The following is a 23,820-nucleotide window of genomic DNA, read 5'->3' on the forward strand; positions in this document are numbered from 1 at the left end:
TTGTGAGATATGGGGTTCATTTCATTGTTGGGAGAGCTGATGTCGCTCTTGGGGTCTTTTTTTTTCTTCTTTCTTTCTTGTGAGGGATGTCTTTCACAGTCTGCCATGCAGTCATGGCATTCTTTTTGCAAAATGTCAACGGAAAGAGATAGGCTTTATTAGGCTGTGATTCATCCCATTCTGGAGTAGACATCTACATCTGGTAAGATGAATCATACCCAGCACTGACAGGGGTCCCAAAGCAACTATGTCACATCTTCACATCTAGATGTTGGGTTGTCAAAAGGTAAGATGAATCCTAATAGCTCACTAGTATGATCAGGATGACATACAGTTAGTATTTACCAAGTTATAAAAACTTCTGGTTTTATGTGTGTGTGAAAAGTATATCTAAGATGATCTATAGAGTGCTAGAAATAACAGAACTTGAATTTAATTCTACAAAAATCTGTTACTCGTTTCTTTTTAACAGGTAATTATTCTTGGGGCATCTATCCAGAATTGAATTCTGACACTCCAGTAGAAAACAGTCTGCTTCCCAGTTCAGTTTATTCTGAGTCTCCACCTGTTGATGGAAAGATGAAAGTAACTGTAGTACAAATAACAATGGCGTTGGGAAGCCTAAAGAATATTTTCACTCCTCTCCTCTTCCGGGGACTCCTGTCTTTCCTCACCTGGTGGATTGCTGCTTGCCTCTTTTCTACAAGCCTTTTTGGGCTTTTCTATCACCAGTACCTGACTGTCGCCTGAACAGGTCAACTGAGAAAGCGTATGTGAAGTCAAATACTAGATACAAACCCAGGTGCCCAGGAGGAGATGAAGAGAAAAGAAGAGAACTATAAATGAAGAGAAAACATATCAGAATTTTTTTTAAACACTTCCTCTGTGTTCTCAGGGTGAATATTCTTATAATGTTTAAAATCGCAACTGGGTTTGTTATTTTTTGTTACCCAAATGGTAGGTAACTAATTGAATTATAGTATCGGGACTCACTGACATTATTGTTTGGCAGGTGGTGACAAAAAGATACGACCTCTGGGTATCTTGGTTTCCATAAACAGCAAGCCAGCCTCAAAACTTTGTGTTCTAAGTGTCAACAGTCAGTGACTGAACTGTGCCAGAAGGGTACTGGTTATAGTGGTGGTGGCTGCCTATCAATTAAATCTTGAAACTGAGCCATACAATGGAAGGAGATTGGGGATTTAAAAAAAAAAAAAATTTTCTGTTGGATAGCTGTTGATCACTTTTCTCTGTGAAAAATGAAAAAATCCAACAGAACAAAAGAGATACTGTATATTACAGTAAGGAAAGTTGTATAAAATTTAAATTTAACAGGAATAGATGTATGGGCCTGACAGGTATTGCTGCCTGAATATTTTGCAGGAATGCTTGTGCAGTAAGAGGAGAGTTATAAAAAACATATTATTTCAGTCCCTGCAGTCATTTTAAAGTAATGGCCATTTGTATCGGTGCTAATATTGATCCACAGATTCCATTTGGATCTTTTAAATTTCTTCTTTTCAGGTAACAGATAAATTCCTTTGAATTCACAAAACAATATAAGAGTAGTGACACCAATCAAACATTTCAAAACAAAATAGTTTAATCCTGCTGACTGAGAGTGTATGTATCTGTGTAGTGTACATATAAATATATATTATATATTAAATATATAATATATATGAAGTTATAAAATATGGAAACTTTTTTTTAAATTACTGAATGTATCTTGCAGGGCCATGGGAGAGGAATGTATATGTATCTAGTAATTTCAAGATCCCTTTTAAAGTGAAAAACGAAAATTACTTTTTTTTTGAAAGTTCAGTTGAAAGGGCTATTTGTTTTTGGTGCCTCTTCAAAGGTACTTAGCTATACTAAAGAACTTAGGCTCTTTGGGAAGAAAAGATCTACTTAAACTCTTAATCTTGAAATTTCAGCTCTGTCAGATCATCATCTTTTGCCACTCTAATCTGTGTTAACTTGGCCGTATAGTAACAACCAGTATCTCTTGGCTTCAGAAATAGATTTTCTGTTTAATAAAACAGCTATAAGAAGGAGGAGCAAAGCATTAACATTGCAAGCTTTGCTTAAATGGAAGGATAGATTCCAAGTGTAAAACCATTGCAAAACAAAGTAGAATGACAATTTTTCAGATGTTTTGTGTAATTGCAAAACAGGAGTGGGGATTTATGTGCAGTAACTTTTTAAAAAAGTTAATATACTTTGCAGAGGTCAGTGGTATTTTTAACCAATACTAGCTGTTTTGATGTTACTATTCTTTCTCTCCTGAATTTGCATACGGCTTTGGCATATAACAAGCATTTATAAATGGAAGAGCTTAACTATTTAATATGTAGCAAACCTACCATATGGGAAAACAAACTCAATGCGGAAAATCAAGAATTTAAGCTGGCGATAATGGTCTTACTATGTTGAATGCCTTTTAAGTTATTTATTAGTTTATTAAATTGCATTTACTGATACTAGGGAAAGATTTTTGTACACCAGCTAGTACTTACCGCATGCGTTGGGGATGTCTGAGAACACCTTGCATGAGTCTACTGGTTTCATTGTAGTGTAGTATTTCAGTGCTACTGGTGCAGTAATCTTTGGTTTGGGTTTTTTTTTTTTTCACACCAACTTTTCATAACTAACAGGGACAAAGGCTTAACAGTGTGAATTGGCCTAAGGAAAAATATTTGACTTCATAGATTCAGACCTCAAAACATTCCTAGGAAATGACTTTCAGATGAATAGAATGACACGTGGTGACAGGTCCAGCAACACTGGACCCACTTTCTATTAATTCGAGATGTGTCATTACTAACAAAATTAATAAGGTCAGCTTTTAAGTTATAGTTAGGTATCCAATGTTAATGTTTTATTCAGGAAAATAAAGCGGTATAGGGCAGTTTGATTCTGACAGTGAACTTGGCTGATGAAGCTCACTATAGAGAAGATTTAACCTATTGTTGCAACTGAAGGATGGGAATAAACTTTGGATACTGGAGAAGACATCAACATAACGTTAAGTAACAAAGTTTCTGTTGGCATAGGTATTTCGGAAGCTCATAAGTAAAACTGAGCTGTAGTTATATTGCACTCAGCAAAGATTGTGTGCACAGCTGAGCTTCATAGAGCTTTTGGTAAGAGCTGTTGCTGTCTTACTCTTTGAATGTTGCACTGATCACAGTGAATAGGCATCTGGATGTTGCTAAGGTTGAGATCAGCACTTGCTGTTTCATTGTTCTGCAGAACAGAATGGCTGGCCTTCTGGTCAGCAGTCTGATAGATGGTCTTTCTTTGGATCCATTTAATCCTTACATGAGTCTAGGAGGCTTATTAATAACTAAAATATAGCAATAAATGCCTTTGAAATGTGAGGTGACAGTGAAACGAGAGGGAGCATATTGCAATGGTTATGAGCAGTGCTTCCTACAACTACATGACATGATCAAAATTGACTTTTTAATAAAATAGCAACCCTGATAGTCCTGACTTCCATGTAAGCTTCAAAGCAGTATCTGCTCACTTCTTTGTAAGCTCCTTCAAAACAGCAGCAAGCAAATGCTTTTATTTCTTCGTGGGTAACTTTATCAGCACCTGGGAGGAGGAGGAAGCATCTTGCAGAAATGGAAAAGCAGGTTAAACATTACTGAAATCTTAGTAACTTTTATTCAGTATTCTTAAACATTTAGTCTTGCTTTTTGCCCACTACCTACTTAATTTCAGAGAGATTTTAGAAGGAAAGGTGCCTTTTGCAGAGAATCAGCGTTTCTTTCTTTCCTTATTTCTTCCTTAATTCTGATCTCTCTCACTCCAGTAATGTGACTGTTAGCTTTATTTCTTTTTCCTATCTGTCTGCAGCTTTTTCCCTGCATTCCCTACAGAGAACTGGCTGGGCTAAATTAGCTCAGGATCATATTTTGGTTTTTATTGTTTTGCTTTAAATTAATCTATTTGGTTAAATTACTCTATTTTTGAAGGATTAGTTCCTTTAAATAGTTTAAATAACTTTGAATTTCAGCTGAAATATGAACAAACTTGTTAATGATTGTTTAAACACTGTACTGTTATTATAGTAGTCCCTTTAGACAAAATATTAAAGGTAGTGATAAATCCAAGTCTTCCAGCAAGTTCAGGGAAGTCCAAACATAACACTTGGGCTGTTTCTGAGCTTAGAGGAGTCGATTAAGAAGAGAAGAATAAATTATAACAAGCCTTTTCTTCCACTTTGCAGGCAGTGTTCTTAGGCAGTGCTTGTTCTCTTTTGATACCTTCTCAAACTACAAGATTTGCCAGGTTTTGAGGTATTTTTAGCTGCAGTTTTTTCTTCTTCCAGGCTGCTTTTGCATAACAATCAAGTGATAAAGTGATGGGGAATAAACAAGTAGTATTGGTGCAAGAGAACATCTTTGTACAGAAGAACATGCTTTAGAAAAGTCATTCCTATGACAGTTCTTCTCCTTTGAGTCACAAGTACTGTGAGATGTGTGAATAAAGATGTGTGCTTATGTGGGTTGTAAAGCCAAACACACCTACAAACAAAAAAGCCACCACGATACATCAACAGCACAATTGGGTAGCATAACCTCAGTCTGTAAAACAGTTGGCAAGTACAGAAATGTCAATTGACTTCAAAGGAATAATGAAATGTTTTGTACTTTGTCACAGTAATTGTGGTAATTGAGGTCTTGGACGTACCACATAGAAAATTTAAAGCATCTAATCTTAAAAGCTGTTGGAAGGCTCTCCAAGGCAAAAGGTCTTATGCCTCTTTATTCTCAAAGCCCTTTTGAACATTCGCTTGTTTTCCAGAGAAGATTTTGAACAGTTTTTAAATGCTATACTCCATGCTTTGTCACACAACTCAATTTGTACATTTATTTGTTTGCCGCAAACCCCCAGACTTAACCCCACTGTTCATTTTGTCACTACAAAGTTACTAGAAAGTTTTAGTTCAGATTGAAGAATTAAGTACACAGAGAAAATGGAAGTGTTCAATGAAAACGAGGTCAAAGAAAATTGTGTGTTCTCTTGGAGAAGTCTTAAGATTTTGCTCAGCCACAGTAGAAAGAGAGGAAGGCAACAGCAGATCACTTGTATCCGAAATCGAATTTTAAATGTGAATGTTTAGCATTATGAGCAAGTAAGACTGTTATTTTTGGCATCTGCAGCCTAAATCCCAAATGGTAAACTAAGAGCAATATTTTGACCTCACTGATAATTACTCTAAAGAGCATCTAGGCAACAAGCATTGGAGCCAGATGTTTGTTCTAGTTAAGCAAGCTGATACAGAGCACTCAGCCTGTGCTTTGGAGTGATTTTTATGCAATTTCTTCTTTAGGAAGGTCTGCCATGCTGCATGGCTTTGGCAGTGCATGCACTGATATAGATGGCATGTCTGATCTCCTTCTAACACCACACTGAAAGGTCTTCCTCTTCTGGGGGTGAGATCATGAGGCCAAGATGTTATTTCAAGGCTGCTTTTACTGACATCTCTATATGCTGCACTTTTTCCAGTCTCTCACTGTGGACTGCCAGGAGAGTAATGCTGCACTGGACATTGTTTTGCCTGCCAGTATATATGTATTTTTTATAACTTTAGTTTCAGTGGTGTTTTTAATGGAAATTATGTTTAATCCTGATACCATGGATCATATTTTAATTTTTTTTAATTAATATCAGTGCCTGCAACCAGAAGTCAAATACTTCTACACTAAATTTTGTTTTTAAAACTTGATGTCGAGACTGAAGTATTAACAAGTATGCAGTTTTATATTGCAGGGTGAAATCCACCTGTAAATAACAAACTTTCTCCATATGTGAAACTTTTTCCATATGTGACACATCAGTCAGGAATTTTTGTTTGGATTCACAGCATTTCTCTCAACAACACATTTATGTGTATTACTCTGCTGTTTATAAAACAAACACACACCTCAGTAGAGTTTCGAGAGTAGCTTTATACAAACCTCCTCAGTAGCAGGCCATTTCTATTTTATAATGCCGCTAAGAATTTTTTAAAGCCTGGCTTAAAATATATTGTGCTTCAGGTCAACCTTGTTCTCTTTCCCTCTGCTCACTGTAAATCTGCTTCCTGTGTATGTTCTAAGCTTCAAGAATGGGGATTTATAGTATTTTTTTATAAAAACCTGGAACAATTAAATGCAACAAAAGTTTTATTTCGTAAATACAGTTCATACCCATGTCATGATGTGCCAGCAGTTTTTATTTTTCCTGTCTTCAGTCATTCCTTTGTCCTGTTGTAACAATCTTGCATGTTTTCACTATGTAAGGTCTTCTAGGAGGAATACGTAAATACTCTGTAATAGCAATCACAGGAATCTGTATAATGTTCGATCTTCCCACTTATGTGAGCAAATGTTAATGTAAAGATGCTATTAAATAATTTAAGCCTAAAATTTCTCATAAGGTAGACTTGATGCAAATTGCACAGGGAACATCCTCCAAGCTGTAAATATTTTCCTTTATGTTTCTTTGTTGCTGGGAACACACATAAATTCAGTGTTGCTCTTCTGTTAATAGTCTCTTTTTTTTGTCTTTTTAAGTGAAAAGCACATAATGCTTCCTGCTCTTGAACAAACCTAAGAAGAAAAGGCTTCCCTCCCTTCCTTCAGTATTTGCCAAATGAGAAAGACTGATGCTATTTATGTAAATTCCAGCTTCCTCTTATTGCTAAATTACTGTTAAAATATGATTTTTGTAGTTACAGCTTTACAGGTATTAAGAACTTCATGCTTCACAGCGAAGATGGTGTCAGATGGTTGTTGCGTTGTATTGACGTGTCCCTGACTGGTGTTGCATTACCTGTGGCTGATTCAAAACAAATTGTTCTGTTTGCTTTATGCTGTAGAGGTTCATCGGGATATGTGAACAGGAGAGTGCAGCACTTGTTGGAGACGCTGGGGATATGCTGTGTTCTGGGTTGGGGCTTTGTGACCGTTTGTTGGTTAGTGTTTGGGATTGCTTTTCCTTAGTCGGTGTGGATAATACTTAGGTACAACTACTACAAATAATAAACAACCTACAGTAATGTTGCATTCTTTTTGTACTCTGTAGACTAAAGTGCCTGAATGTGGGTGATCTCTAGAAGACGTGCTTTAAATTCCTTGTGTGAATATTTGCGGTTGTTTTGCTACGTAATAGAAAGTTAACTTTTGGAAAGAAAATGCAAGGCTTGCTAGCCCTTAAAATGGGATTTGCTATAAACTCACTAGTTTTGGCATTAGAATGTCCGTGTGTGTTTATGGGTTATTACACATTGGAGGCAAGTAAGATTTTGAAGAAATCTTTTCCATTCCCATTACTGTGATGATAATGTAACAGCTTTGCCCACCTCCTAACTGGTGTATAACACCCTACTGTGACCTGTGCATTCAGTTTTCACAGAATCATAGAATCATGGAATAGCTTGGGTTGGAAGGGAGCTTAAAGCTCATCCAGTTCCAACTCCCTGCCATGGGCAGGGACACCTTCCACTAGACCAGGTTGCTCCAAGCTCAGTCCAGCCTGGCCTTGAACACTGCCAGGGATGGGGCAGCCACAGCTTCTCTGGGCAACCTGTGCCAGGGCCTCACCACCCTCACAGGGAAGAACTTCTGCCTAAGAGCTCATCTCAGTCTCCCCTCTGGCAGGTTAAAGCCATTCCCCCTTGTCCTGTCCCTACAGGCCCTTGTAAGAAGCCCCTCTCCAGATTTCTTGTCAGCCTCTTTAGGTGTTGGAAGACTGTTATAAGGTCCCCCTGGAGCCTTCTCTTCTCCAGGCTGAACAAGCCCAACTCTCTCAGCCTCTCTTCATAGGGGAGGTGCTCCAGCCTTTGTTTTTATATGACTGAGAGAGAGGACTTAAAGAGTTCTGGAAGGCCTGACTGTTGCTTAACAAGGTTTTGTAGTGACACCCTGGGTGTCAGTTGTGCCCCAGTTGTGCAGGCACATGGGTGACTTCAGCCAGGTAAGTGGTTCTTCTTGAGCTCAGATGCACTGAAGTTCACTGCATCAGTATGGATTTGGGGTACAAAGACCACAGAAGAGCTGGATTGTAACACTGCTGGCTTGCATCAAGCAAAGAGGCTTCAAGGGAAAAGTTAACACCTTGTACTCAACACCCACTGCTGGGGTGTTGGAACAGTGAAACCACCCTTCCTTACTCTTCAGCTGCTTCCAAGGGCAGCAAGTGCTGGAGGTGGAACCTGCCTGGTCTGGTTCAGCAGGGAAATTAAAACATTGAGGAAATAGCAGGTGCCTACTGCTGAATTAATTATGCATCCTAAACATGAAGTGCTTGTAAGTGGAGGTGGTGTTGCTGGTTCAATTCTACCAAAGGAAGCCTTCCTCTGAGGAAGGCTTACAAAAGCACTTGAGCTTTCAGCTCTAAAAAGTGGCTGTAGCAATCCGTACTGTATGTAGTACACAGTTTGGGGAAAACTTGCTCCAGTAAGCTTACTAAACATTTCCTTACACTATTTGTAAGAAATTATATTGCTTGTTTTACTGTAGAGCATTTAAGAAGCTGGTTCTGTCTTGCTTAATGTTACCATGTATCAGGCAGCATTTTATTAATGTGAAAATAGTAAGAATTGGTTTGTCATCTAAACACCTAAATCCCTCTAACATCAGTAAATTTTGCACAGTGAAACAAGATTATACTTTCTTTTTCCCCATTCATTCTGTTGAAATGTTATCATTTAACATTGTTTTTATAATGTACTTACTGCTAAAATTAATTTTATATCCACTAGTTGCTAATGGTAATACCACAGCAAGTTGAAGAGAAACCCTGGTATCTGCTGTGTATCAACTGCCCCACCAACTTGCTTGCTTTTGTAAAGTGTTGATCCATGTCAGACATTTGATGTCTACTGCAGGGATGCTTCTATAGTACTTCAGTGTCCCAACATGTACTCTGCATGCCTTGCATTTGTGCACTGTAAAATAATAGACTGTTTTACAGTATGTAGGTTTAAAAAAACCTGAAACAATCTTCCATTATTTTATATAGTATTTCCCATATCCAAAATAGGATGATTCCTAAAGCCAAAGATCAATAAATGTTTATTGTCTATCAGTGTGATTTTTGTTTTCTATATTTTGTGTGATATATCCCATTTGTTATCAACTTGTGCAAAATATCCAGGTTTCTTAATGAATATGTGGTAACCAGACTTTTCAGTTTCTATGTTAGCCTAAATGATTTATCTTTTTAGAAATAATTGACAATACCATTTATCCCTCCTTGTTCAGAGTGCTGCAGAATAAAGAGTTTTCTAGGGTAATGCCGACAATGTCTATTCACATGAATAAGCAGTTTACCCACAAAAAAACGCTTACAGGTTTGATGTAAATGTCTTAATTTCTGAGAGTTTCAGAATTGAAATTTGGGAACAGTTTAACTTTTAACAGTTTAACAGTTTAACTGGGGAAAAGACTGGCTGTACACCATGATGCATGGAGGGAATGCTGAGTTTCCCAGGATTTATGAGCTTTCTTGACCATCACCCTTCCTGATTGGAAACCACTTAAAAGGGGGTTGCATTTGCTGTCTCTTAAAAAAAGAGAAGTAATGTGTTTGAAAACGCATTACATGATCTCTCCTATTTTTGTCATCCTAACAGCATTGAGAAGGAATATACTTAATGACATCTTGTAACCTTTGGGGTTTTTTAATTTGATTTTGGGAATATCAGATTTGGTTATGCACTGATTGCTTTCCGTGTGTGCAGTATATACAGATGAATGGTGCCAAAACTGCTCAGATAGTTTGGCAGTGGTTAAAAAAATCCTTGAAAAAACCAGCCTCCTTCAACCTACAACCAAAGTGGTACCAAAGACCCTTCAATTATAAAGGACAGTCCTGTTGCTGAGAGAAAAAGTACCCCACAGTCCCTAGGAATCATAGAATCACAGAGTCACAGACTGGTCTGGTTTGAAAAGGATGTAAAGCTCATCCAGTTCCAACCCTTGCCACAGGCAGGGACACTTCCCACTAGACCAGGTTGCTCCAAGCCCCATCCAACCTGGCCTTGTCTTGTTTTCTGATGTGGGGATTTGAAAGTGTATGAGGCTGTGGGACTTTGATCAAAAGTCCTGACAGTGATCAAACCTACGTTGGCTAATAGGGCAACTTTAACATCATGATTAGGAGGAAGGTAAGGACCTGTGGTGGGAAATCTGTCTCAGAAGCGTCTCAGCCTTTTGCTTTCTCCATGCAACCTGAAGCTTGAAACCCTACAATCCACTAGACTTTGCAGCAGAATTGTTGTTTAGCCTGTTTTGTATAGTCCATCCTTCTACTTCAGATAAGTGGTGATGCTACTTTGCTACTTCCAAGTTAATGAATTAGCGGATGGTGACACAATGTTGGTGCTTCCCAAGATTTTTTCTAGGCTAGGTTTCTGCACCCTACACAGCTTGTGTTTAACCTTCAAAAAGAGTTCTGCTAGAGCCATACTGAACACAACCAGATTACTTGGGCTGTCTACAGCTTCTTTTCTACCCATGAATCCTAGAATCCTAGGCTGGAAGGGACCTCAAAGGTCAACTCGTCCAACCTTTCTAGGCAAAGCATGACCTAGACTAGATGTTCCAGCACCCTGTTCAGCCAAATCTTAACCGTCCAGTGTTGAGGAGCCCATCACTTCACTGGGGAGATTATTCCGATGGCTGATTGTTCTCATTGGGAAAACATTTCCCTCATGTTTCCAATTGGAATCTTTGCAGCAGTAACTTGTGCCCATGACCCCTTGTCTTTTCCATGTGATTCCTTGTAAAAAGAGAGTATCCTTCTTTGTAGCCACTCTTTAAATACTGGAAGATGGTGATAAGGCTCCCCTGAGCCTTCTTTTAATCAGGCTGAACAGACCCAGCTCTCTCAGCCTTTCTTCATGTGGCTTCCCAGTCCTTGGATCAACTTTGTGGCCCTTCTCTGGACCCTCTCCAGCCTGAAGTGTTCCAGTCCTGCAGAGCTCAGACAAGCAGTAGCCTGGAAAAAGCATTCATCCCTCTGCTAGACACAGATACAGCTGTCACAAAGGTGCGTGTGCTCCACTCTTCCAGCTCTTCACATTCATCTGCTCTGCTGTGAAAGTCTCAGCAGCGTGCTCCTGGAATGGTAAGTGAGCCTTTGATCTCAAGGGTTGTATGAAGTCTTGCTTTTAAACCCATCAGGTTCACATGCTAAAGTCTTCAGTGAGGAAAACTAGCAAAGCTGACCTCCATTGTCAAGCGCAAGCATATGTGGTTCAGTGTAATAGCCTAGGGACTATCCAGCTTTTTGAAATGTTAGCTTTAGCAGGGTATGTTCCGTGGTAGAGGAAGGCTTGGAAGTGATCTCCAGCCAAGAGGGCAAGTACCTGGTACCTGTCCCGTGCTAGCTGGTCTAGATAGGGCTGCGAAAATTATGAAGATCTTGCAGTTTTAATTTACATTTTATGAAGAATTTTTAAAGAAGATGGAACACAGTTATTGTTTCTTGCCTGATTAATAGGCTATTCTGCAAAAGGGACACAGCAGAGACTGGGAGGTTACTCTTTTGGAGGAATATTATTTTCCCCTAAATCTACATTAAAAATTGAAATTAATTTGTTATACTTGTTCTGGGAGATTCACAACCTCCTGTCAGTGATTCTGGATAACCAGCCCCTGCTCATGTTCTTGCCACCAGTCAAATTTGAAAGCAGGTTTTCAAGGAGTGTAGTGCTTGTCTGATTTCCTGAAATGCTCATATTTGTGGATCGATGGGGCACAGTGTGAAGCATATGCCAGAAGGACATATGTTATGCATATGTCAGAAGCTAAAAGAATACAGGCCCTTAATTGAAGTTAGGTGTATCTCATCTTTTAGGATCACAGATATCCAGTTGTTTCCCATTCATTTGGGTTATATTTGGAATAGGACATACCTGCAAGTTTTGGTCCTGAAATCCAATTATCTTCCTTGGGTGAGCACATGTTTTGGTATCAGCCTGATTAGAAGAGTAAAATACAAAAGTTTTCAGCCCAAACACCATGCATCTTGTCCAGATTGCCAGTTCCCTGTCCTCTTGCTCCTGGAGTGGGATTAAGCTGTTACTATCATCTCCCAGGAAACATGAGCTCACAGAAGTGGGGAAGGGAGCATGGGTGGGGGGTACAGCAGAGCATTATACAGAACATAGAATTGCTTAGGTTGGAAAAGGCCTTTAGAAGCACCGAGTCCAACCAAATTTGGGCTGAAATTTATAGGACAGAAGATAAAGGAAGCAGTTGATCTGGACAGGGTTTTTCTGGCCACAGGAAAGCATAGCCTGGTGGTTTGGCAGTTCAATAAACATTGCTAAAATCCATCTGGATGGTGAGGAGTGAATGGGACATGGATTAACAATCCAAACGAGTGAGTTGGAGGTTGCAATGTGTCGCACAGGATGAGTGGGACCAATGCCACAAAACTGTGTTGCGAGGTGGTATGCTCTGTTGTTTTCCATGTGAAAACCTGGGAAAGCTGTGGAGGATTTAAGGACTAGGAAAACCACTTTTAGTGTAAAGAACTCTGCAGAGTGTAAAGGGAAGATTCAGGGGTTAAAGTACCTTAATGTGGAATAACAACTGCATAGAGAAGGATTCTAATCTTAGAGGAAGACAGAACAGGAACCAGAGACTGGAACTTGATGCTAGATAAATTATGGTAGTAGAAAACGCAGTTTTAAGAGTCACTAATTACATTATAAGATGAAGTGGTGAATTCTCCACTGGGTTGTCTTCAGACAACCTCTCTCTAGGCTGCTGTGGGTGAGCAAGCTCTCAATACAAGGCTAATCAACTAAAAGAACCTGGAGGCAAACAGCTAAACCACAGTTTAATTAATTTTTTTCTGAAGATTGGGATTTTGGAACTTCTGTGTCGGCACTGCTGTGGCTGGATTGCTGTATGACTAGGAGGAAAGGCATATACTTAATCTCTTTAACCTAGACTACATGTAGCCATTTTTTGTATTGCAATAATATAATTAAAATAATATAATAAATAAGCCTTTGAAAAGTTGTAAGCAGTGAGAGATTTTAAAATACAGCTTTGCTGATAACTAGAATAACAGTAATTAAATTTGAAAATGAAGAAATATAAAGTAATGAAATATAAATGTTACATTCCATCTGTTTAGGGGCTTCATGCTACCTGAGAAAAGAAAACTTCACCGGAAATTCTGTTTCTAAAAGGCGCTGAATTGAACTCCATGCGAAGAGTGGAGTCAGAACATTACTCTGTAATTACAGAGTTAGAACTGTAAGTCTTCAGCACTTGAACTTTTTATTCCTATGCTCCAATCTTACAATTCTTACTTCTCAGCTAAAAACAGAGCAGGTGAGTTCCTTAGGTAAGCAGCCAGGCGGAAGCTCAAGAACTGCCACTTAGGTTTTATTGCAAGTTTTGGATTCCCAAGCATCAGAAATTGTTACCAGGAGGACTCTTGCTGTTGCACTCACTAGCTTCAAGTCTGAGCTGGCAGTTGAAGGTTCCACTTCTCTTAAATGCCTGGAGGTAAGAACCATTTTGTTTTTTCCTTCTATGAATTATTACCATTGTTATTATTATTAACTTTTTGATAGCTATATTATTGAGACTTATGTGCTACTGTCAAGAAACTACTTTGGAGATCTATCTTCCCTCCAACCCCTACAACTCCAACTTTTCATCAGAACACTGGTGACAAATGGGTGTCTGGTGATGGGTACTTCAAGCAAGCTGTTGTGGTTGGTTTAGGATGTTTCAGTGGGAATTCAGAGGTTCCTTCTCTGTTACTAAATTCTTCATAAGTGGGATTGGAGACTTTCTCCCTTATTAGCATCTATATTTTGTTTTGTTTTTTTTTTTTAACTCATCTATATTGTTTTTTCCTTCATATCTTAATTTTCACTGTGGAGTCTGCTTTCTAGAGCACAGATTTTAGCTGAGGGGTGTTGCTTTCAGCAGAGCAGCCTCTTCAGGAGCCCGCTGTGTCCTCACCTGAGGGTTTCACCTTCGGGCACATGCTCTGTAGAATCACAGAACCACAGACTGGTTTGGGTTGGAAGGGACCTTAAAACTCATCCAGTTCCAACCCCCTGCCACGGGCAGGGACACCTTCCACTAGACCAGGTTGCTTCAAGCCCCGTCCAACCTCCAATCTGGCCTTGAACACTGCCAGGGATGGGGCAGCCACAGCTTCTCTGGGCAACCTGTGCCAGGGCCTCACCACCCTCACAGGGAAGAACTTCTGCCTAAGAGCTCATCTCAGTCTCTCCTCTGGCAGGTTAAAGCCATTATCCCCTGTCCTGTCCCTACAGGCCCTTGCTTACCATCTCTCTCAGCATCCTGTACTTGTGCCATCTCCTCACCCTCAAAAGGGGGACACCAGACAGGTGCACTCCCCCACAATCTGTAGAGATTTAGCCAACTATTCCTCATCCTTCATATACATGTACAGACTACTACTGTGCTCCTGGTGTTTTTAACTCCTGTCCTTTACTTTCAACCTTCCCAGATGATGATGTACCAAGTGTTAATAAGATAGTCCTGTTTAATGTATCTCACAATTAACTCTGCCTCTTGTTTTGCAGCAGCTTTGCAGCACTGGTTCTTATCTGGATATTTGACAATTCCCAGATCCTTTTATGCTGTACAATTGCAAGATGGTTATTGCCTATTATTCTTTTTTATTAAGTGTAGTACTTGACACTTTGTTACTTTTTTTTTTTAAAATATTGATTTTAGATCTTTTCTCCATCAAAGTTACTTTAAATTCAAAGTAATCGTAACCTGCGTCCATTAGATGTATTGTGTGTTTTCTATGCAAACGTACTAAGATCATAGAATCACAGAACCACAAAATGGTTTGGGTTGGACAAGTCCTTAAAGGTCATCTTGTCCAACTCCCAAGATGCTAAGGAAAATATAGAAGCATATTGTCTTCATAGGAGTGCACACACACATGCATTGTATATATGTTTGCCTCTATGTTTTTTTATGTGTAAACACCATCCCCATTATATACTCCCTGTTTAACAGTGAAATTCTCATAGTGGTTCTTTTGCATCATGTCCTAACTGGCATGTACGTGCTTCATACTCTTAATCCATATATTTCTATTATGAAAATTTCCTGGTTGAGTGCCTCAAAGACCTTAATAAAAGCGAGCAGCTCTTACTTTCCTCTTCACCATCAGGGCAGTTGTGTGAAAGAAGGGAATTAGATTGGTTTGGCACGACCTGCCATGGGCAGAGGCATCTTCCACTAGAGGTTGACAGATCTGTGCTAGCTGTATTTATTACTTCAGAGTTTACAAATTGATTAGGAATCTCTTCAGGGTTTTTGCCTGGAGGTTGGAGTTGGGTTGGGTGCTTTAATAACCGCAGTTACCCCACACGTTCTACAGGTGGATGTTGTATTTCTCTCTCTTCAGCCCCATGAAACTTCTTGCCGCCCGTGAGCTTTCTGGGGCTGGTCAACTGGTGACACTTGTGGCCAGTGCAGAAAGAACTCCAGTGACCTTCCTCAAGCACTCCTGATGAAATGCATCTAACTTTCCTTTGTATTTGGTAGTCTTTTCTTTTGTATCCTGAAAAATTAACAAGACAGTTAAGGAGCATTCCAGCAGCTTCTGTCTTTAATTTCTCTATTAAGTAAGAGCTATTAATTTTCCTTACTATTTCCATTGTCCCTTAGATATTCTTGTTTTTCTTAGTTTTGTCCATTTTCCTGGTTTAGATTTTTGTTTGCTTCCTCTTATTTGTGTGCTGTTGTTTCGCTGGTTTTGAGTTTGGTTATGAATGAAATACATCTTTCTTCATGTTCTGGTTCCTTTCCTCTTTCCATGGTACCATTATTTATCATCTCTCTTTACTCCCACTAAAGAAGTCAGTTTTCTTACACATTTTTGAGAATGAGCAGCTGCATGAGTTGAAACATACTTAAGTCACCCTGCAGCATAAATTTGTCCCTTTGGGAGTGCATGTAAAGTCCAGGTTTGTTGCCTTCTGTAAAAGCCTCCAATCTCTGCCAGCTCCACAAGTTCCTGATGTCCGCATCTATACAAAACAAAGTTATTCTGAACTCAAAGAAAATATATTTTAATTTCAGAATTAATAGTTTCTTTCAGTGTGATGATCTTTATTTTTACCAGATTTTGATTAATATGACGCTTTCTATCTGTGTTGTCTTAACTTCCCAATCAGCACAAAAAACTTGCAGGTATTTTCTCTCCATTGCAGAACTGTAGCAAAGGAGGAGGTAGCCTTTGGTGGAAAGCATTAAATAGGAATAAATATGCCCAAAGTCAGCTGCTGATGTCTGTGGTGCAGACCTATGTTAAATAGAGCAGCTCTTCAGTGGGTTGTAAGAAATGCCCTGATAATTCACTTATTTGCTTAAGTGGATTTATTCATATTTCTCCTTTTTAAAAACAAATTAGATTATTATCACTCCAAAATAGTGAGAAATAAGTTTTGAGGTGTTCAAGGCATGTGCTGCTTATAAAAAATGTTTCTTCAAATTTTTAGTCTCTACAGTCCTGTTTTTACTTCCAACTTCTCTTTCTTTTGATTCAACTACATAAAAGTATAAAGAGTTTGTTTTTCACAAGCCCTTTACTGGGAGAGGGATATTATATCTGAGAAAATGACTACACTGAGCCTTTTACGTACAAATGTTTCATGTACTTAAAAATTGAAGTTGTCAAAACATTGAAAGGAATTTTGTCTGCTGGTGCTTATGTGTTTCAAGGCACATTCTGTTGTAAATGAACATGCAACTGGTAAAGACTGAACATATTTATTTATTTATGGATTCATCGTTCTGTACTCAAATGAAAAATGCCATGTAGCAGCATCAGTTGAAAATACTGGATTTTAGAAGCAGCACTGAGGAAGCATATTTTGGTTATAAGACCACCAGAGACTGACGAATACATGTACATAGAGGGTAAGTTACTGTCCAAGAGGATGAGGAAGGTGAGTTTAAGCGGGCTGAAGTGTCTGCAGCCATAACCTTAGTATCCTGTTTTTTCTGCAAAGACTTTGACATGACAAAAGTCCTTAGGACATGAGCAAATCTTGCCCAGACACTTGGCTTGGGCCAATACTCTTCCCATCCATGTGGGACTTGCCTCCCCGTCCTCCATGAGGCTTTTCATAGACTTTCTCTCCCAAAAGTTGCCCCTACCTTTCCTTGGCAGACTCAGTTTTGAGAACCTAATGTGGTTTCATGCGGTAAAGGCAAAGAAAAATAGGCAAAACTGTGGAATTACCTGGTATTAACTTTTAAACTCCATTTTAAACTCTATGTGAAAATTACTGGAGTAAATTTCATGGTTGCAATGTCTCTTTAGCCTGTTTGCTACCCCGTGTAAAATTAAATGCAAGGGAGGAATGGAGGGGTGAAAAATGGCTACTGCTGGTGCATGTGAAAAATGATCATTATGTAAATGACCTTTCCTTTAGAAAATTCTGAAATAATTCAATCACTTTAATATACTCCTAACAGGTCATTCAATTAAAAGGGTTTTAAAATGAAGTTTCTACTGCTGAACAAAAAAAAAAAATTGCAATGTATCTGAATTAGCAGTGTAAACATTTTATTTAGTGGGTAAATATTAGACCACTGTGTGGTCAGGCACACAGAGAGGTAGTTCTGCAGGGCAGAATGTTCACGCCTGTCTGCCTCAAGGTGAGCTCCTAAACCTGTGTGGAGGCCCTGGTCTTGTTTTGATGTACTGGTGACTTTTAAACTTGGGCATATATCTAACTGGCTATGCAGAAGCAAATTGATATCGGATTTAGATGTAGCAGTGCTGGGCTCAGTGCCACTTACAATTGAATTCTGCTTTATCTGTGCCTATGAAAGTCAGCCCTTAGGCAAGGGCTGTTCATCGCCCTGAGGATGAAGAGTTATATGAGAGTTATTTCAGTTCTCTGGCTTCGTGCAGCATGGGTGGTTACCTTTCACCACCCTTGTTTTATACTCTGGAGCTAACTGAGGAATGTTATTTGCTTAATTTACCATTATTTTCATTTTTATGCAAGCTTCTGCAGGATTCCCATTCTGGCCCTGCTTCGTCCCATGGTTTTTCTTGTACTTTAAGTGAATTAGCATGTTCTGACAGCAGCTTCCTTTTAACCCGTATTTCACTGATAAATATATGTATATGTTTTATACACCATGTACGTGGAAGTTTGTAAGGGAATGTGGGCACTGATGCTTGCTTAGTCCCTGCAGAATCAAAAGGGATGGATTTTGATTAATTGGGAAAAGGGAAGAAATTTCCATTTAAGTTTCTGCAATTTATTGACTAGTTTATTGTGTCATTTGATGCAAAATATAGTGCCAAAATTAGTGTGACATACTGGCTTTAAACTCACTTGTAAAAATCAAGAGTAAGCATGTTCAAAAATTGATCAGAGCTGCATGAAGCTGTTCCCTAGAGATTTGAACTCTGGTGCATATGCCCTCCCAGCTATCTTGGTCATTGCTATTTTGCCCATTTAGTTTGCAGCTGGGTCACCTTGTTTGTTTGTGCTGACCTGGTTTATCTGATTACTTTAGTTGGCCATGGCAGAGGAGGAGAGAGGAAGCAAAAAAAGAAAGAAAGAAAACAAAGAGAGTTGCTGCTTCCAGCCCTGGCAAGGCAGTCGTTTTTCTCCCTTGCAGCTATCTCTGTTGTTTCACATCTTTTAAGCATCCTGAGGTTGCTTATACACCACACCGTATTGCTGCATTATAATAAGTTTCAACAGGATGTTTTTCTTCGGACCTGGTCTCAGGGACAGAGACAGGAGGATTTTTGCAATAACAGTGTATGCAGGAGTGCATATGCTTGGCAACATACTTTTATACTTCAGCAGTGAGCAGCATAAGAGGAAGTGATGTTTTGACAAAAAAGAAAAAGACCATTCTGTTCAAGGGACTAAAACATTTGTGAATTAAAATAATGTGGCAAAAGCTATGTTTTTAATTGTTTTGATTCTCTTTTTTCATTGTAGAAATTGAACTATTCTGTTCCCATCCTTTTGTAAGTAAGAGTTTTAGGTATTTGTAAATTTTGTTTTTTGAGGTTGAATATATTTTCATGTTCTTCTGAGTTATTCTGAAATTTCCTTTCCCATACATCAATATTCCTTTGGTTTAGTGGCTAAACTGTGATACCCATTATTCACACACCTTCCTAGTTATGAGTGTCTGACCTAGACAATTCAATACTGCTCTCTACTGTGTGGTGTGAGTTATAGGTAAAAAACAATGTGAAGCTTAATGTATTTTTTAACATATTTTCAGTACCCAGCACAACATGCTTCAAGTGTGCATCTTCTCCTGACCATGAAACAATTTCACTGCTGAAGGAGAATCTCTAGGGATTGTTCAACCCCTTCATGGTTTGTTTTGTTCACAGGGTGGATATTAAAGACAATAAAATGAAGTTTATGATAGGTTTTCCAGTGTTGCATAAGAAAGCTGTGATTTTTTCTTATCAAGGTTTTTTGAATTTGACTGCATGGGAATCCAGAGAAAGGGTTTTTTTTCCCCTTGCATCCTTATGACCGCTTCTTTTTTTTCTTTGCACTTGGTGAAAAACAAAAATGACAGAGTAAAAATACAGAACCATTTCACACCCAAGATTGAAGGAGTTGATTACCGTCATTTTGATGATGTGCCTTTTTATCTGTCTGCAGTGGTTAAGAAAGACTTTATGGTTTGGAGCATTTTAGAGTGATTCAAAATTATTGAAGAGCTACAAATTTTGTAAAGTGGTTCAATTTGTTAGTGACTCAAGCAGCTCTGTACTGAGTTCTGTAGGGCTTTTAGTACAGTCGTATGCACAAACTACAAATGTTCTTGTAATCTTCACTAGCTCTTTTTTTTTTTTCTTTCCCTGTTGCTTCTAAGGCTCACTCTGCTAATATCAACATTTCTGTTCAACAGTGACATCATGCGCGCAGCCTTAACCTGGGCAAGTGGCATGTAGTGACAGGACAAGGGGGAATGGCTTTAACCTGCCAGAGGGGAGATTGAGATGGGCTCTCAGGCAGAAGTTCTTCCCTGTGAGGGTGGTGAGGCCCTGGCACAGGTTGCCCAGAGAAGCTGTGGCTGCCCCATCCCTGGCAGTGCTCAAGGCCAGGTTGGACACAGGGGCTTGGAGCAACCTGGTCTAGTGGAAGGTGTCCCTGCCCATGGCAGGGGTTTGGAACTTGGTGAGTTTTAAGGTCCCTTCCAACCCAAACCATTCTGTGACTCTGTGATTCTATGGTTTTGAGAGATCCCAGATTCACAGCTGGGGATGCGGGTGTTGCAGACAGCTACCTTGCTCCTCATTTTAGGTCATCTTTGCAGCTTGAGCTCTCTCTTGGCTGTGTTGCAATGGGTTAGTTGTTTTGTTAACAAAGAATGAAAAAAGCCCAAAACCACGGGTAAGGGGGGAGTAATGTGAGAAATGTGGCTTTGGGGTATTTGTTGCTACCATGTCAGTGCTAACAGAAAAGTCTTCTGGGAACCTTTGTGCTGCACCTAGAACAAAAATTGCATCAGTTTTAACAACCAGATTTTTGTGAGTGGTTTTGGGATGTACTGCTCGGGGAACAACTTTGATAAGACACTTTAAGCATAGACTACATCCTTTTTAGGGCAGAGAGTGTCAGAGCTGTAAGCAGGAATAACCTCTACCCACAGCCAGGTGTTAAAGGTTACTGCACAATGATAAGTGAATTAATCATGAGACTTTGAGGTGACAGAATGGACCTACATGGCCAGAGCAGGGGGATTTTGTTGGTTGCTGAAATACAGAATAATTGGCTGACCGAATAATTTGGGTTTGTTTTATTCATGTTTTGTTTTTGCTAGGTTTTGTTTTTTTCAATTATTATTATTATTTTGAAATTTAATTTTTTTAAACAGTTTTTTTATTTTGAGAGAACCGCAATATAAGCACATACCAAGAGGCCTTCAGCTGAAGATAATCCTCTTGTGCTGCCGGTTTCTCTTGGAATTGACTGAGAAATGCAATGGCAATGTCTCCCTGCTCCCTGAAGTGATGTGAATATGTGCAACAAGATTACGTGTATGTTTTCCGTTAAGCATAACTAAGTATGCTTAATTGAAATATGTTTCATTAAGCATAATTAAGTAACTTTAATTAATAAACTGAAAATGCCTTTGCATCAGACTAATCAAAGGTATTTTGGGACAATCAAATCATTATGTTCCATATATTTCTGTACTTTTAATCAGCTGTTTAATCAAATAATTTCAAACAAGGTCTGACTTACCAAAGGAGAAGGTTTTTCTGGATATTTTGATTCACATCATGTCGGTGTGTTGCACACTTACAGATTTACAAAAGTAAGAAACAATTCCTGTAGACTTTAAGTGAGCTTTGTAATGAGTGAATGAAATAACAACTATAAGAAAAATATATTGAAAAAGAAGAGGAGGGAGCGAGCTGTCTGTTTCCTGTGGCTGTAGATGCACTTTGTTGCTGGCTGCAGGCCTAAACCCAGCAACAGGTTGTGGCATTCCTTGGCTAACTCAAATGTTCGACATTACTAACAAATAAGTGTCTTTGGTTCTCTTTTAGGCTGTGCCATGATCATGACATGTCACATGGGGCTACCAAAGGGCTGAAGCCATTAACTGAAGCAGAGATGTGGAGGGTTCCTCTAGTCCTTTCTCTTTTTGGCTCGGGCTCTTGCTTCTAGCATCAGCGTCTCTTACAAGGTTGAAGGATTTGTGTGCTTGGCTCCGTGGCAAAGCCCCTCAGTCCAAACCCTGCCAGGCCTTACTTATAATAGTCTGCAGACCAAATTCCTGTTTCTCAGAGGTGGATGTGAACTTGTTTTATTGCTCAAGGAAAAATGCACAGAGGGAGCACTCACAGGAGCCTCTCTGGACCATCACCACACAGAGGTTTTTCCCAACTTTCTGCAGGTAAATTTTCCAGCTCTTAGGAAAGAGCTTAGGTTATTTATAAGGAAGACAAAGCATCTGGAAAGAAAAGAAAAGGGTCTGGTCTTCAATATTTCTATGAAGCTTTTTCCTTTCATAAAATCAGTTTCTTAGCAAATCATTGTGTGAGAGGAAGAGAGGGACCACTGCTTTCCTGCCACTGAGGTGGGCCCGTCCCAAGGGATGCTGAGGAAGGGGAAGGCATGGTACCCCAGGATTCTCTGGCTGACGTGGAAGGCAGGTCATAGGTTTAATGAACCTCCTCCAGCTGGAGAGTTTTCCTGAAATCACACAAAATTGCTGTAGGAGTTTCAGCAATCATTTTGGTGTTCCATCTCTGTGGTGGCTACCCTCACTGCCCATGCTATTTTAGGTTAAACAAGATCCTGCTGACCCATAACAGAATTTCAGAATACTGCTGAAGAAGGAGTTCTCCTTTGTGTTAGTATTCTTAGGCCTTTAAAAAAAGAAAAAAACCAATCAAAAATTGTGAATATACATTTTGTGAGAATACGTGTGATTTGTTCAGAACAGAAGTTAAAATCTTGTCCAGCTCTATTTGATTTCTGTTCTTGTTGTCATTTATTTGATCCTTTTTGTGTGTTTGTTTTTGTATTTGTTTTTGGTTTTGTTTTGGTTGCTTTCTGTTTTCCTCTCCCTTCCCCTCTCCCTCTCTCTCTTTTTCTTCCTCCCTTTTCCTTTTCCTTTTCCTTTTCCTTTTCCTTTTCCTTTTCCTTTTCCTTTTCCTTTTCCTTTTCCTTTTCCTTTTCCTTTTCCTTTTCCCCTTTCTCTTTTAATTTTTGTTTTTGTTTTTGTTTTTGTTTTTGTTTGAAAAGGCTCTCTCACTGCAAACGTTTCCTCTCAAGCTGTAAAGGTTTATAGTTATATCAACCGACATAAACCACTGCGTATTTTATCACAATCACGCTGCAATGTTAACAATTGTTAAACAATTGCTTTCTAAAAGTGTTGCTCTGGCTGAAGGAAGGGAAGTTTCTAAACAGTTGTGCAGGCTGCTGACATCCACAAGGACACATCTCATGCAGTCCTTGATTGCCTAATTGATGAAACGAAGCCTTCATTCTCCAGAGAAAATTGCAGAATAATGAAATGTATTAATGCACTCAATTCCAGCAGCCACGTATCTCTGGACTTGAATACTTCCAAGCCATTGCTAGGAGCGGGCGATTCTGACATGGCAGACCTTTCCCATGAACTTCCCCAAGTGGCACTTTTACCCAAACAAAAAGTCTCCTGTGGCCTGGAGATGCCAGCACAGCTCCTTTTAATTCACACAGCGCTTGGTGCTCGGCAAAGCAGCTTTCCATGAACTCTCTCCTCTCTGTGGAAAGCAGTTGCCGTACCTGCAAAAAGCCCAGGGTTTTTCCCAGGAAAGCTTGTTACATCTGTCTTGACAAGCACAGCAGACGTAGGCTGATTTGGAAGCCGCAGGTGCTTGGGTTTATGCACAAGAATAAAGCAGCAGTTGAAAAAAACGATTATGAAATTGTGTTACTTTAAATTCAGTGTATTTTGCTTTAACAAATGAAACTTTTGTGCAAACAAATGACACAGTGCTCTGCGTTATTTTGCAAATGCATCTCTGGTGCAGAAAATAACCCCCAAACCAAAAAAAAAGTTAGTTATACACTCTTCCTGCCCTTATTAATTTAATCACTAACCATAGTGTTAGTTTTCTGAAAACTGTAGTAAGGTTATTGGTACTTTGTGACTAAAGCAACAAAGTTGGTGGTGATTTTTCGTAAGCAGCATTCTGATTTTTGCAGACACCTTTGTAATCCTGTGGTCTGTGCTATTTGTTACTAAGAGGTTGATTAAGTGATTGAAAACATCTACTCTT

General features: G+C 39.2%; 1 protein-coding gene across 4 annotated transcripts in view; it reads left to right on the top strand.

Annotated features, from left to right (window-relative positions):
- The window catches only part of TMEM161B (transmembrane protein 161B), a 47,468-nt gene extending 38,375 nt beyond the window's left edge, over positions 1-9,093 (top strand). For all 4 annotated transcript variants that reach the window (XM_030469706.1, XM_030469704.1, XM_030469705.1 and 1 more), the window contains one exon: positions 473-9,093. In XM_030469706.1, coding sequence (XP_030325566.1) covers positions 473-750 — 278 coding nt within the window. In that variant the 3' untranslated portion in view covers positions 751-9,093. The remainder of the gene's footprint in view (positions 1-472) is intronic.
- The last annotated feature ends 14,727 nt before the right edge of the window (positions 9,094-23,820 follow it).

Source organism: Strigops habroptila, chromosome Z (assembly GCF_004027225.2).
Source record: "Strigops habroptila isolate Jane chromosome Z, bStrHab1.2.pri, whole genome shotgun sequence".
In the NCBI taxonomy this organism is placed as follows: domain Eukaryota; kingdom Metazoa; phylum Chordata; class Aves; order Psittaciformes; family Psittacidae; genus Strigops; species Strigops habroptila.